The following is a 14,883-nucleotide window of genomic DNA, read 5'->3' on the forward strand; positions in this document are numbered from 1 at the left end:
AAAAAACGGTAGCCCTTTTTATTTGGAAACACACACAGACAAACTGATGAGAACTCATGCTACACACAGTTGCTGCTACATATTTCTTTTTTTTGTACAAGAAAGAAAAACAAACACATCCATCTGCCTGATTGAAGGGTCCAAAACTACATCTTGGAGAGATCATGAGCTTGTGCTCTCACATGCCAGTGAAAAACAACCACATTCACTCCACTCCACTCAGCTGCTCATTACAGTGTCAGAAAACCATGTACAGTAATACAAAAATTAAACACAATATCACATTTTCACATCAGTGCAATTAAACCCTGACCTGTTGGCTCTACCAACAAAAGCATGCAAATCAATTACTCCATGAATCACTCGAATATACAATAGGTCTTACTTTCAGTGCAGCCATGTTCACAAACTACCTACTGTAACTAGGCCTAATGAAATAAAAAAGAAACTGTTAATCTCACAACATTACCAATTAGATACTATTCAGATACTGATATGAAAGCTGTATTAAGGTTCCCTGTGATGCACTCATGGGGTGTTTTGTGGAAGTCATCAAAGCGGCTGTACTCGAAATACTGAAAAAAACAACAGCGGGCTGGGATTCCCTCTACACAGCTCTCACAGACCATTACTCAACACGGTAAAATACCTACATTTTTTTTTCCGGCCACATGCACATGTACCACATGCACATGTGGCCGAACTGGCTACAAAATCAAAGAACACAGAAGCTCAGATTACAACAAACACAGAGGTAGTGTGACTTCCTTCTCTGCTCAGGACACATTACTCCCCTACATCTTTACATATCACATAGTTGTCTGCTGCTATAATTCTGAATTTCGAGGACAACCACTTCAAAGCTGTGGTGGGTAGAATGCAAAAAATTGGCAAAATTGGGAGTAGAGTGAAACCTCTTCCAGCCGCTCTTCCTCTCCCCCTTTTTGTCGCACAGGCAATGCATGCGCTGAACAGCCAATAGGAATCTCTCTCTTCAATGACCTGTGATCGACTAAAGTCACCCGTGACGGCTAGATATTCTGAAGCCTGGAATAACAATATGCTGAAAGATTATTATGGAATTCTTGCCCAACAATGGCAAAAATAAAGTGCCTACCACAGCTCTAAGCTCTGCTTCTTTTTTTCTGCAGGATATATGCGAACAAGTAGATTACGTCTACTTATGTATATATATAGTCATACAGTTGTTCCTGTGAGATTTTATTGCTCCTTCCTAATGATCAGTCTCTTATCTTCCTGTCTGTCCTTTGCGTGCCTGAATGTCAGCTTTGATATCTGCCTCTCTGCCTTGCTCTCTTACTCTCTCTCTCTCACACACACACACACACACATATATATATATATATATATAAACATCCACATGACAACAACCATACAGGTTCTTGTTTCAGGCTCTGCAGCCTCCTGCAGGTCCCCTGTTTCCTGGATTTAACTATTCATCAGAAACACACTGAATGAAAGGAGAGAGCAGATGAAAGACACACAATACATCATGATTAGGACTGCAGCATTGTCTGCTGCTAGACAACCTTAAAACCTCCTTTGCCTGAACAAACATCTCATCACTCTAAGCCAAGGTTGAAACGGGAAAAAAGAAATGCAGGCTACTTTTCAGAATCTAAAATAAAACATGATCTAATATCTATTTCAAGAAAATAAACCCAGAAGTAAAGCATTAGCTATTACTTTGCTCTATATTATAGTATCTTGTTGACTACTAACCCTCAAACAAATCCAAATGTATCAGATCTGACCGTCTGTTCTTGACCTTACTGAATATGACAAATTCAAAAGGAAGACTCCATGATATTGCTGCCTCTCCATTTTGAGTCTCACTAACACAGCTCCCACCCTGTCATGTCCACGCCACAAGAAAACCCTCAAAGAGACCTGCGGTCGGGTAATTAGGGAAGCCTCAAATGAGTAACTGTAACTGTAACAGTAACTGTCTAGTTGATGAGAGTAAAAATAACTGTGTTGTGCTAGTCATATTGGTTTTCACTTGCTCTCTCTCCTACCTCCTTCCATGCTTCAACACATTTGGCAGGATCTGACTAGGAAGTGGTCGGATGATCACGTGTGAAATTGGAGTGTCTTTTACAGCGCAAGACTAATACACCTATCATCTCAGTAAAGCAGCAGGCCACAGGGTATTTTTCCAGCCATTTAGATCAGAAGTCCTTGTTTCTCCACTGCCGCTCCACTCCTGAGGTGAGAGGGTGGCGGGAGCTCTCTGGGTCACATGATGGTGCAGCGATTCCTCTGTAGCGCCCCCTGCAGACGGATGGATGTGTGGTTCTGGCGCATTCCTCGTGCCACGGCGATGCCCAGCAGCTCTTTGAAGAGCAGGATTATGTGCCAGTTAAACTTGGCCGAGCACTCCACATAACCACACTTCCAGGTCTTCTTGACCAGGACTGACACCGCCCTGCGAGGCATGAAGCGCTGCCGCTGCAGATCTCTCTTGTTGCCCACCACCAGGATTGGCACCTCACTGCTGCTGCCTTCCCTGCAGGATAATGTGAGAGGTAAAAATAAAGAAAAATAAAAAGGGTTAATTTCAGTTGCTATTTTGGTATATGTCACAGGGTTGGCTGGGTTTGTGTGCAGTTTTTCCCTTCCTTCTGAGGTGTGCGGGGGCGGACTGGAGGATTAGAGTTTACAGGCCCGAGGGGCCTCCCACCACACTCTGCAGCAACTGGTTTACAGCATTATGTTAAGTGGGAAAATGTATGTATACATTTGTGACTCTAGATTTGTATATGTAGCCTAATGCATAGTCCTACACTGTTAATGAAAAACAACATCATGGACATCATCAAGTCCAACCATTTACAGTAACACTTGACTGGTGGTGGTTGTGTTAATCCAATCTTATGCTCTGCTTAAAAAAGAGACTAGGGCCTTGTAAAAAAGGAGAAACTAAATCCTGGATTAGATTGTAGAGCAACTACCATAAAGGAAAGAAAGCTGATTATATAAAATGGATTTCTTACAATGAGATTAATTTTGGCTTTGAAGACTTTCTGTCTGGTTGGGTGCCAAAGACAGTGGGGCTGGGAGCATTAATTATTGTTTTTTAATGAAAAATAATTTTAAAAACTACAGTAGGTCAAGTTGAATTCAGAGAGGACTGTTGAAACTGGTAAATTATGAAACTTGAAGGAGCAGTGATGTACTGTATGTATGAAAGCACAGTGAGGTGTAACTGTTAATGCTGCTCAACAATGTATTGCGTCTTCTTAGTCTGAACAAATGTTTCATTTTGTTACATCATGCCTCATCTTCTGACAAGAACTTGCATGTTTATGCATATTTAAACGTCTGCCTTCACAGATGAACAGATAACTTGAAAGAGAGGAAAGACACAGAGAGAAAATGTACAGTACAGTTTTGAAGCCCCTGAGGCAAAGTTCTTAAAGCGCCCACATTATGCTCATATTAAGGTTCATAATTGTATTTAGAGGTTGTACCAGAATAGGTTTACAGGGTTTCATTTTCAAAAAACACCATATTTTTGTTGTACTGCACACTTCTCCAGCTCCTCTTGTCACCCTGTGTGTTGAGCTCTCTGTTTTCACTACAGAGTGAGAGTGAGAGTGAGATCTGCCTTCTATTCAATCTTTGTTGGGAGTTGTACATGTGCAGTAGCTAGCTAAGGACAACCAGCCAATCAGCCACGCAGACGGCGTGCCACGCTAGCAGCTAGGCTAGCATTATAACGGGTGTTACAAAATTACACACGTTTGTCACGGAAGTAAAGGCTGGACTACAATAGAACAGTTTGAAACAGTGTTTTCTGTTGGAGATGGTAAATCCCTTTGGTTTTTTTCACTTTGTAAACCTATAACATGCTCAAAAAAGGTATGAAACACTTAAGTGGTATTGGAGTAGAGCATTGATGACTTATGTATTTTGTTTAGGCCTATACATTAGTCTATTAATAAGATTATTCACCACCTTCAAACATAAGTTATGTGTGAGGAAGCCACCAATGGTGGCTCAACGTGGTTTGACATTACTTAACAGTAGTTTTCTTCTAATAAGCAACAAATGACAGTGAAAGACAATGCCTGATATTTTTTTTCTAATTAGAGTTTAATTTGGTGATTATACTATATTTTGGGTTTAGTATGGCAATGTATGCAGTTTCTAAGTACAGTATAATTTAGGTATACGGTGTCTAATTAGGGTATAACTTTTCATTTACTGTCTACTTAAGGACACATTATTTCTAATTTAGTTTAATTTGATACAAAGTATGTTTTATTATGTCATATTAATGCACTTTAAAATAAAGTGAGACTAACATATCTCCTCGTTTATCTGCTCAAGTATTTTAGAAGGGCGATATACACTGTATGTGTGTGAGTGTGTGTGTGCATCTGTGTGTGTAATTTGGTGGAACTTAGAAACAATCAACCGAACACAGTCATAGTCTTCACTGAGCTGAAGGCAGGCTTCATGTATAGAATACAAAGACTTTATAAAAGAATTATAGTCTGGTTTGTGACTGATTTTGTCAGCAAAACTTTAGAGAATATTTCTCTACAGTACAGTTAAAACAACATCTATCTACAGAACAGCCACCCTGTGCTATAACAGCCTTCATTATTTATAATTTCAGTTTGCATGCAGTATATGTCCCTTCTCTGCTCTTTCCTGTCCTTCAGCAGTCTGGGCTCAGAGCTTTGTCCTATCATTACAGATTTCTCCTGTTTTCCATTCAGTCTTCCCTTCCCAGCTGCCGGTGATAATAGTTTTCTGTAAAGGGTCATGAACATTCATGACAACACATTTGCAGCCCCAGAAAGTTTGGGATGACCTGTGCATGGGCATTTTGGTAATTTACAACATAGCAGCACAAATGAGGCCATTCGTTGCACCCTATTATGCAAATATATGCATGTATGCCAACGGCGATGATGATATATAGAGCAGGTGATGCTGTTTAATTGGTGTTTTTTCCCACTAGTGTTGTTTTTTTTTTTACTCTTTTACTCACTAGTGACATCTCAGATGGCTCTCATGCATTAGTGCAAGAATTCAAATGTCATTACTGAAATGTCAGGATGCAGGGAGGAGTGTGCTGAATTAAAATATATCACCACCACAAGCGGCCTATCTATCACTGTCACAAACGTGCAATTGAACGACTTTGTGGAAGGGCTGTGAAATTGCATGCTGTCTCCAGACGGATGACAAGGTGATGCCATGAGAAATCACCAGTGAATGCTAATAAGCTACGTGTCAGTTGTTGCATGTTTAGTAACGGTCTGGCCAGCTAAGAGTGTGCTGTTGACCATACCTGTGTTCCACAATCTGCTGTCGGATCATCTTGACGTATTCAAAGCTCTCCACGCAGCAGATGTCGTACACCAGGATGTAGGCGTTGGCATTGCGCACACCTCTGCAGCGCAAATCCAGCCACTCCTACAGGACAGGCAAAAAGACACACAGGAGAGAATTTTTAGCCATGTACTAAAATATCCCAACAACTACTGGATGTGGTGCTATATTAGGTACAAATATCCATGGTGTCCAGAGGATGGATCCTACTGACATTGGTGAACCCCGGACTTTTAATCCAAGCTACCATAAGATTGGAATTTCTGGTTGAGTGAATGTCTCGACAAGTATATTTGTTGGATAGATTGTTGGAATTTCGGTACACAGATTCCTGTCCCTGTCAGGATGAATTCTAATGACATTGCTGATCCTCTGACATTTGATCTACTGTAGCGTCACCATTGGATCATAGATGTAATTTTGTCCAAAACTGCAATACATTCCAATTAAAGGGGCTGTACACAATATTCAGAAAAAAACGTGGCTCTTACACTTGTCAAATACCGGCGCTAATGGGCAGACCCCGGCGGATCGGCTATAACAACAAAGAACAGACGTTCAGATTACAACAACAGGATGCCATTACTCCACTGAATCTTTACATAGAACATATGTGTTTACTCCTCTTTAATGGCCTGAGTATCGAGCACAGCTCCTTTAACCTAAGCTGTACTGTTTGTTTAGTGCTATTGCAGCTGCTTTAGTTAATTTGACACAATGAGAGAGTCAATGTGAGCATGTCAACATGGTGATGTTACTATTTATCTCAAAGCACTGTTGTGCCTAATTACAGCCTCATAGATCCGCCAGCATATAATGGACCGACTTATTGAATCCAAAAACAGTAGAGCGCTAACTAGCAGAAAAGAATGTGGCATTGTATAATTACTCTTAGAAACCTTGGCTCAAAGTCCTAGTTTGCCTGCCTCTGCTGCTTAGCCTCAGTGATAAGGTGCAGTGAGTCAATGAAGTTGTAGTTGCATCACTCTGGGAATCACATGTTCAAGGACAGACCTTATGGCTTGTAAGAGATAAGCTAACACGTCTGTCAGGACAACTAAAATGAACAGATACTACTGTATAATGTTCGTTGCTGCTTTGAGCAACATTTGTTTGATGGTAATGAGTTTCAAACTATTATTAAAGCACATGGCACAAGTGGGTACATTTGCACCTTACTGGGGGACAGTTGCTTCAACAGAAACACAGTGACCCATTCTTCTACTCATGCTGTGTCTCCCAGAGCTCTCACCAACCCTCTGCCACCCTCACCGCCTCCAACTGCATGCAAAGAATTTATCAGCATTCGATCTGATAAAAGAGGGGGAGGAAAATAAAGAAACTTCAGGGGGTGGGAGAAAAGATCTCCTGAGGGAAAACCAACACAGTCCTGAGAAAATGTTGAAAAGATGAAAAAAGCAGTTGTGGATCAAGGGATGAGCAGACAGGGTGTGTAACCTTGCGTGTGTGCATGCACACTGCTAATGAAGGGCCAGGAGACTGAGAGTGTGCAGTTTAACTTGGTTGTATTCTATTCACTTCAATTCAATTCAATGTACACAGGCAAATGGGGATTACTTTATTCTGTGCATACAATAATGTCTGACTGTATCAATACTGAGGTTGGACATAATAGTGTCATCATTTCAATAATTTCATCACGGAGGATCTAAAAGGACTAGTTTGAAATGTAATATTGTCCTTATTGTGAAGTTGCCAGGCAACCAGCAGAGAATTCAGGAACTCGCTCATCTAATTCTCAGCAAGAAAACAGGAAAGTGTTTTCTCCAAGATGTTGATCTTTTCCTTTAACCTTGAAACAGTTAACTCACCAGCATTTATCAGTTCTAAGTTGTGTATACATTTTGAGCATATTTGGAAAAGATTGAATAACTTCACTGCCCAAAATATCTTTCCATCACATTTAGACTCAAATATAATCCTGTGTGTGACCACTGCTGAAGAATGTTGTTTTTCCATATATTGTCATGATTTTCAAAGCTGTCCTGCTTGACGCAGTAGATTGTTTGGCTTTGTGTTTTTTGATTGATGCGCCTGCACCTCGGGCACAGACGGTTTGGCCTCTTCGGAGCTCTGTGAAACTCAGATATCAAAGATTATCAGACCTCTTTTCATTTTGTTTCCTCTAATTAGCATCAAGCTAATTTGACCCTCATCTGTAGCAGTGTTGGAAGTGGAATTTTCCATGGTGTTTTTTCTAATTCCTGCAGCTTGCACAGCTTGACATAAGAATGTGAGACATCTATTTACATTGCTCTCAAGGTTGGAGAAATTGGCGTTTGTACGGGTACAAAAAAGACAAACTACTAATTTATGACCTAAGGCTAAGGGAGCAGGCAATCATCAGTGTAACTTCTAATGTTGATAATGCTAACACATCTGTCAGCGAGGACAGATCTGCCTCCGTTTAATTTTGATGAGGGCGGTTGTTGTGTAGGTGAGTGTGAGGAAGAAACAGCATCACACATAAGCTGGGAGATAATGAGGCCTTACAGGCATGGACACAAACATGTGGCACGAACATCACTGCCATCCAAAATTAAAAGAGAAGACAGAGTAAGAGAGATAGTGATGGTGTTGTGAAAACTGGTATAAATGGGATTATTTTTTCTAACCAAGTGGGAAACATGTCACAGAAGGCGTGACTTCTATTGTTTTTTCTTCTTGCTGCATTTATTGTTGAGTGTCCAATACAATTTAAAGTCATTACAAGCACCTCAGAAAACTTTTGCCATACAAAAGAAAGAATTGCTGTTATTACAAAGCATAACATCACAGCTCACCCTTTTCTCATAACTGAGGCAATCAATGACATCAGAGGCACGCAATGGTTTCAGTTGCAGCCTCACATCCATCTGACGCTAAAAATATCAGCTTGTGTTTTCATCTCCTTTCTCTTTGTCATTCAAGTCCTGTGTTTAAATGTGGAGGTGGGAGTAGAAATAGCAACACTACTTTTCCAAATCCAAACAAGAGGCGAAATAAAGAGCTCGGAGGACAAGTCAGTGCAGCAATACACGGTTGATAATCTAAAGTCAAATGATTTTAAAATGCACGTGTGGGCATGTTTATTTATGTGTGCTTGCAGGATGTGAGAGTGTGCTTGTGGGAGCGTGAATGTGAAGTGTGGTGCCACTGTCTGTACCCTCCAGTCGGTCTTCAGAAAGCAGTGCACACAAAAAAGAGCATCTCATCCTTCACTCCTCAACAGCCAAACAGATCATGTTTCCCTGACAACTGCAGGCCTCGGCCAGTTTTTAGCAGGCTATGGTAAAGCTGTCACGTCTCCTGTGGAGGCAGCTTAACCGTTATGAGTGGTTGTGATGGATCAATACTCGAGCACAGGAGGGAGGTCGGTGTAACCTACTGGGGGAAGGGTACTGAGCAATTAGAGATATGTCACACACAAGCCACCGTGGCAGATTTGCAATTAATATGTACTTCATCCCCTGGAGATGGAACTCCCATTACTCAACGGTGACCTAGGCCAGGCTACCATTAAAATCTATAAGTTTTATTGTTTATTGGCTCTTGGCTGGTTTCTTGCACTCAAATGCAGAATCACAATCACAGTACAGCTATTCTTTGGAAAAATAGTCATAAATTGTTGATTTTAAAACCGGAGCTAGGATTTTAAGTAAGTTCAGACAGCTTTAAAAGAATAAATCAACATTGTCACAAATAGGCTAATTTGCTTCCTAGATTAAGGAGAGTTTGACTAGAAGATTAATACCACTTTTGTTTGTGGTAGGTGAATGTGAGTCGGTTAGCTTAGCTTAGCATAAAGACCGGAAACAGCTAACCGGATTCTTTCCGATGGTAAAACATTAGTGGTTTTAGAGAAGATTATGTGCAGGACTATTCCTTGTAGCAGTAATAGGAGTTTTCACGTTTTGGCAGAGTTCATTGGACTTCTGAGGAGACGTACTACTAGACAACTAGATATTAAGATAAGTACTTACTTTATTAGACTTCTCTGCCCACTCTCATTGGATCTGCTGTTTTAAGGTTAAATTGGATGGCTGAAAGCCTACACATCTTCTGCTGGCTAAAAACACATCTCTTCCAACTACACATCGGAAAAGATGTAAATATATATATTTCTTGAAGCTACACTTTCGTATGTCTCTTTGTAGTTTTGCTTATTTAAAGCTAATCAGAATCAGAAATACTTTATGTTATGTTTAATGTAGGCATACATGCGCTTACTACTTGATGTTTGGAGTTTGCACCTTCAGGATTCAAAGGACTTAGTTGGAAGTTGCTTTGGATAAAAGCGTTAGCTAATTGACATGTACTAATGTAATAATAATAATACTTGTACAAGTTAAACGAACAAGATAGCATATTAATTCAGCCTGTTCTCATGAACCATTCGCTTGAAATGGGAGGGCGGGCGTTAACACACAGGACTTTTAAGCCAGGGAGCTTCCAGGGCAAAAAAAAAGACAAGCGTGTTCCTTGGGAGTGTTTTAATACTAACAACAATCTTTTTCCTAAACTTAACCAGTGGTTTTGGTGCCTAAACTTAACTTTAGTCGCCACATAAAGCTAATTTTTTCATGCCTAAACCTAACTGTAATCTCTGCCGAAAAGACCAGCAGCTCGCGGTGCTCTGTATCCGGCTCACATTCACCGGTTCTCGGGGAACTGAACCACCAACTACCGCGGACCCGACGGACCACCATGCATGCAAGCACCGTAGCCGGTGTCGCAGAGCGGCTAAACACATCTACTTACTGCCGCTGATATAACAAGTTGTGACGGAAATCTAATAATTTAGCTTGCAGTCAGTTTTTCAATATGTATATAGTTCCATTTTACAAGACCACCACGACTTTCAACGTATGCAAGCCATAACTTTACACTCACAAACACTTAAATGGCTGTACACCTTAAACAGGGTTCACACATATTTCTTCTGCGTCTGAAAGAGTCCAAATTTCATGTGTGACATGAAAAGCAATAATTTCCACCTAGTTTTCACAGACAGTATTGACGGAGCTAACTGAGATAAAAATATTTCCAGAGAAAGAGCAGGAAAGGAAGAGGGAGCATTTTGTGTGGGAGGAAGTCATGGAGACACATTGGGGCTTAACAAAAAAGAAAGGACTAAAAAGAACAAGAAAACTCATTGCTGAATCCGCGGTCAGGGTTAAATCCATCTGTCATTGTATTCTTTTGACACTGTGACAGATGCTCTCGAAATGCAACGCTATCAGCAAAATGGACAGACATACCGCAAAGCAAACAAATAACTACACTATCACAGGCTAACTGTGAATTAATGAAATCTTGCCTGTCTCCAGCATTGGAAGGATAAAATTGTCGGCCTACGTTGTAATAATGGGGTCACAAGAAGCCTGTCTGCCTGAACATCGCTGCTCTACTTTCAAATTTAATCCGAAGTGATGCGAAATTGCCACGCTGCACAGATATGGAGGCATTCTGACTCACTCCATTCTGCAGCATATTCATCACAAATTTCAGAGGACATTGTAGAACCTAATTTGGAAACCCTTACTTCGAGGGTGTCCATTAAACTCTGTGCAACCTTTCTAATTGACTGCAGCAAATTCCTACTGTCTCCTCTGTTGTTGTTTTTGTTCCCAGCAGCGTTTCAGCAGAGAACTGTGCTTTGATTTAATCTGCTGTGTACTGCAACTCAATTTCAATCAGCTTTCTTTGAGCTGTCCTCTGCCCCTGACGCAGGTTACGTTTCTCCCACCACGGGGTGAATGTAGAGCAGGGCGGTGAGTAAAAAACTAAAAGTCCCATGTCTCATCACTGCTCCCGCTGTGTGAATAGAGGACGTCACCAGGCGAAGCCAGCGTCTTTAGAACAAGCAGGACATGACAGGAGCAGAGAGGAAGAAGTACAGCAGGTCACGCGGGGTCGTTCCTCAGCAAATGAGTAACTATAAATCTGTCTGATTGAAATGTTGTGGCGGCACTCAGCTAATGGTTTTTTCTGCCTGTACAGAACACCTTCCACAAAGGGCCTCTGAAATGAGCATACAATGTCCACACAACATGATATGGAATGATGAATGCTGTGTGACTCAAACTTTGGGACTCCCACACAAACTCATGAGACTCATTTGTGCTTTCTTTCCACCTCCCAGCTTGTGCACCACTGGGGGTTAAGCACCATTTAGCAAAAGAAAGAAGAAATTCAATCAGAATGTCTTTGCAAAGGGCCTCTGTGAGCAAGAAATAACGAAGCACCCTGCAGACCTCTTAAAACTCCCTGACAAACCATCAGATCTAATAGAAGGGCTACATGTCATTCTGCAGCAGCCTGACAGGGTGAAGGCTCTGGCCTCGCAGCCGGCCTGTCAGCTGTTTTCTGTGTTAGCTCCGGGCTTTCTGAGCGCACAGCAAAACCAACACTTTGTCAGGCCTCTCCGTCAAGCTGCTGTATTTTTTTGTCTTCTCCCTGGCCTGATCTCACTTATTTCAGTGGCACAGCGTCTATTGTAGATAATAACAGCTGTTCTTGGTAGGTGACACAGAAGGGGAGAAAGCAGCAGCAGCGGAGTCAGGTGTGGTAACCTTGGAGAGTTTTATCTAGCATCACAGCCTGTTTTGGGGGTCGTTTTTTAAGTCTTAGAACAACACTAACCTGCACCCTAGTACATTGAAACCGGTTCTGACTGCTGAAAATGTTCCTCCTTCAGTGATTTCAATGTAAGTGATAGGGTATGAGTTCAGATAGAGTTCAGCTCAAAATCAAGTGGATACATAAAGTTACGGGAGCAAATACCCTATTTTCTTGTTTCCACAGTCCTTCATTGCTGAATTGTAGTGCATGGACATTTTGGGCTTAAAGAATGTCCTTTTTGAAGATACCCACTTAATAAGTCTAAGTCACTAACACTGTTGAGTCCTCATAATGGCTTTCATAAGATAACATAAGATAGACTGTATCGTCATCCGCCTATACACAGTGTGTTCCTCCGTGTCCCCAAAAAGAATGAATGATGCAACATTCAGTGTGATCAAAGCACACATTCAATTTTAATTTAAGTATTGTTTCAAGAAAGACTTGAACAAATGTGAAGCTATACTTAAAAGTAAAAAAAAAAAAAAAAAAAACTTCCAGAGACAAAAGCTAGAGATAATTCCTTCATAGTCCCAAGCCTTGGCGATGAAGAGGACCAGAAGTGACTGCAAACCTTGGGCATTTGGATCTAGACTTTTTGCTCTGATCCTGCAATCATGTGTCTCCAACTAATGAGGTTTGGCATGAACCACGGATACAAGGGCAGCCTGCTCTATTTTTAAATGTGGTGTTCAACCAGGTGCTGTGTTGATCCAGATACAACAAGACAACCACCACCACCAGCAGCAATGTACTGCATTCCTTTCTTATGAGGGGGTTGAGAGGGGGAGAGAGAGAGAGTTAGTTTACAACCTCAAAGTGAAGCTCTCCAATGCTAAACCAATCGGGTCTCCATAGCAACTGGTAGACTAAGGACATCTGATAGTGATAGAGGAATAAATAAAATTGGTGTTTTTCTTTTTGAGGAACGCCATTGGCTGTGAACAGACGGGGAAAAGTAAGATGTAATACATGAGTTTCAGGGAATCTAAGGATGGATCAGCATCCCTTCTCTAGTAAAGTTGCATCTAAGTCCTCAAACAGAGACATTATACCTGACTGGAGCTGGATGGAAAGGAGGAGATTGGCGGGACGTCCAAAATCTTTAGGTCGTACATGTTCCCGTTGAGGATGACGGAGGGTCTGTACACATATCTGGTCCTGGTCGGTGTGTACACCTCCGAGAAATCGTTATAGATGAACTGGCGGATTATAGAAGTTTTCCCCACTCCGGGAGCACCGATGACTGCGATACTCAGCGTCTCCACCATTCCTGGAGCACAAGTTCAGCACCATGGACAGCGAGGAGAACAACAGATGTGACCGTCCAGAAACACAGCTGGCCGCCGCTGTTTTGATGCTGCTCTGATGGAATTTAATCCACCGCTGCACCCACCCCCTTCTTTTTTTAACCAGCAGCCTCTAAATCACATTAACTGGGTGCAATTAAACGAATCGGTGGCCGAATATACCCCCCACCAGTCAAGCAGAGCGAAGAAACTTTATCTCCGGGCTGAGTGAGAAAAGAAAGAAGCCATGCAGCTTGAAGGTTGTCAAAAACAAAGCTCAACCATGATCATGCAGATGGAGGGATTTTGCTGCCTCTTCAATCCAACACAGAGAATAAACCTCTCTGTTTTTTAGGGAACATCCCCAGGCGACCTCTTCCCTCGTGAGGAAGCGTAAAAGTCATTCCTTGTTGTTCCCGCGTGGACAGAGCATAATCTCACACAGGCTGGACTCTGACCTTGCCCAAAACGCACAGGAGCCCTTGCGGTCTTCATTGATTGTCTCCTCTGCACCTCTCACTCATTTCACCGATGCAGCACCGCGCGCTCCTCTATCACAGGGGAGGACGGGCGCACAGCCGCCAGCCTATTCGCTTCCCACGTGTTCTGAAATTGCACACAACGCCATAATCGTGTTGTTTTGTCGATGACAGGAAGATGGATTCACATCTGCGTGATTCAAAAGAGAAAATGCAATCCACACAGCGTGCACACGAACGTGTTCTGTAAAGGCATCTGGAGCCTATTTACGAGCACCGTGTGTGCGTGTATGTGCGCGTGTGTGTGTGTGTGAGTGTGTTTGTCGTTGTAGAGACAGGAGCTGGTGAAGACCGCTTTCTCTCTCTCGCTCTTCCATCCCCTTCCCAGCTCACCCGATAGAATCATGTTGTGCGCAAGGCGTGTGGAAGATTTGAGCTCCCATGCGCTGCAAATAAATGGCAAAGCAATAATCCATACAACATGTCAGTGGGAGGGTTATGGGGGTGCGACGTAAGACTGGACATGATATCTATTAGGGACACGAGTTATGATTTGATAGGGTCTTCGGGCAGGGCAGGGGCGATGTGTCCCATCAATCACGGTCACACACCGATCCACTATGTGACAAGTCTGAGGAATATACATCCTGGCCCCTCAGAACAACTGGAGATGAGGTTGTGATTCGGCTAATGGCTTTCCAATGCGGCACTTTCTGATAACACACGGTCTATTAAGCGTTTACAGCACTGGGGAGTCCAGGTTGGTGTTCATCAAGACTGTAACCAGGCAAAGCGGAAGCCCCTCAACCCTCAGGGGCCCCAAAGCCAACAGAGTCAATAAGTCAATTGCAATGACAACTTACTAATGTGTCCCACTAAAACACAATTTCAACTGATGCACATAAGGGCCCCTAAGTCGCCTTAACAGTCCCTAAGAGCCCCTCTAGAGGGACTTTGCTTGTGTAAAAACAGTTTTAATGCTTTCATTATTCCATAAGTGTGCATATTTTTTTTTAATGAATGTGTGTTTACTCCCTTTTCCACAAAGCAGGCATAAGGATAATTCAACAGTGGGAACACTTTGGTTTCTGAGGCTGCAGCAAATGGTTTGGGGGGGGGGG

General features: G+C 42.1%; 1 protein-coding gene across 1 annotated transcript; it reads right to left on the reverse strand.

Annotated features, from left to right (window-relative positions):
* Nucleotides 1–14,076, reverse strand: rasl10a (RAS-like, family 10, member A). The gene is made up of 3 exons (XM_034872957.1): nt 13,050–14,076; nt 5,330–5,454; nt 1–2,530 (listed from the first exon to the last, which is right to left on the reverse strand). The coding sequence occupies exons 1-3, from the start codon at nt 13,263–13,265 to the stop codon at nt 2,260–2,262; spliced, it is 612 nt and encodes a 203-aa protein (XP_034728848.1). The 5' UTR covers nt 13,266–14,076; the 3' UTR covers nt 1–2,259.
* Nucleotides 14,077–14,883: the final 807 nt, after the last annotated feature.

Source organism: Etheostoma cragini, chromosome 5, assembly GCF_013103735.1.
Source record: "Etheostoma cragini isolate CJK2018 chromosome 5, CSU_Ecrag_1.0, whole genome shotgun sequence".
Classification (NCBI taxonomy): Eukaryota; Metazoa; Chordata; class Actinopteri; order Perciformes; family Percidae; genus Etheostoma; species Etheostoma cragini.

Coding starts and splice junctions, on each gene's coding strand:
- rasl10a (XM_034872957.1), bottom strand. CDS start 13,265: ATGGTGGAGACGCTGAGTATCGCAGTCATCGGTGCTCCCGGAGTGGGG. Junction 5,455..13,049: donor TTCCATCCAGCTCCAGTCAG/GTATAATGTCTC, acceptor CCTGTCCTGTAG/GAGTGGCTGGATTTGCGCTG. Junction 2,531..5,329: donor CAGCAGATTGTGGAACACAG/GTATGGTCAACA, acceptor ATTATCCTGCAG/GGAAGGCAGCAGCAGTGAGG.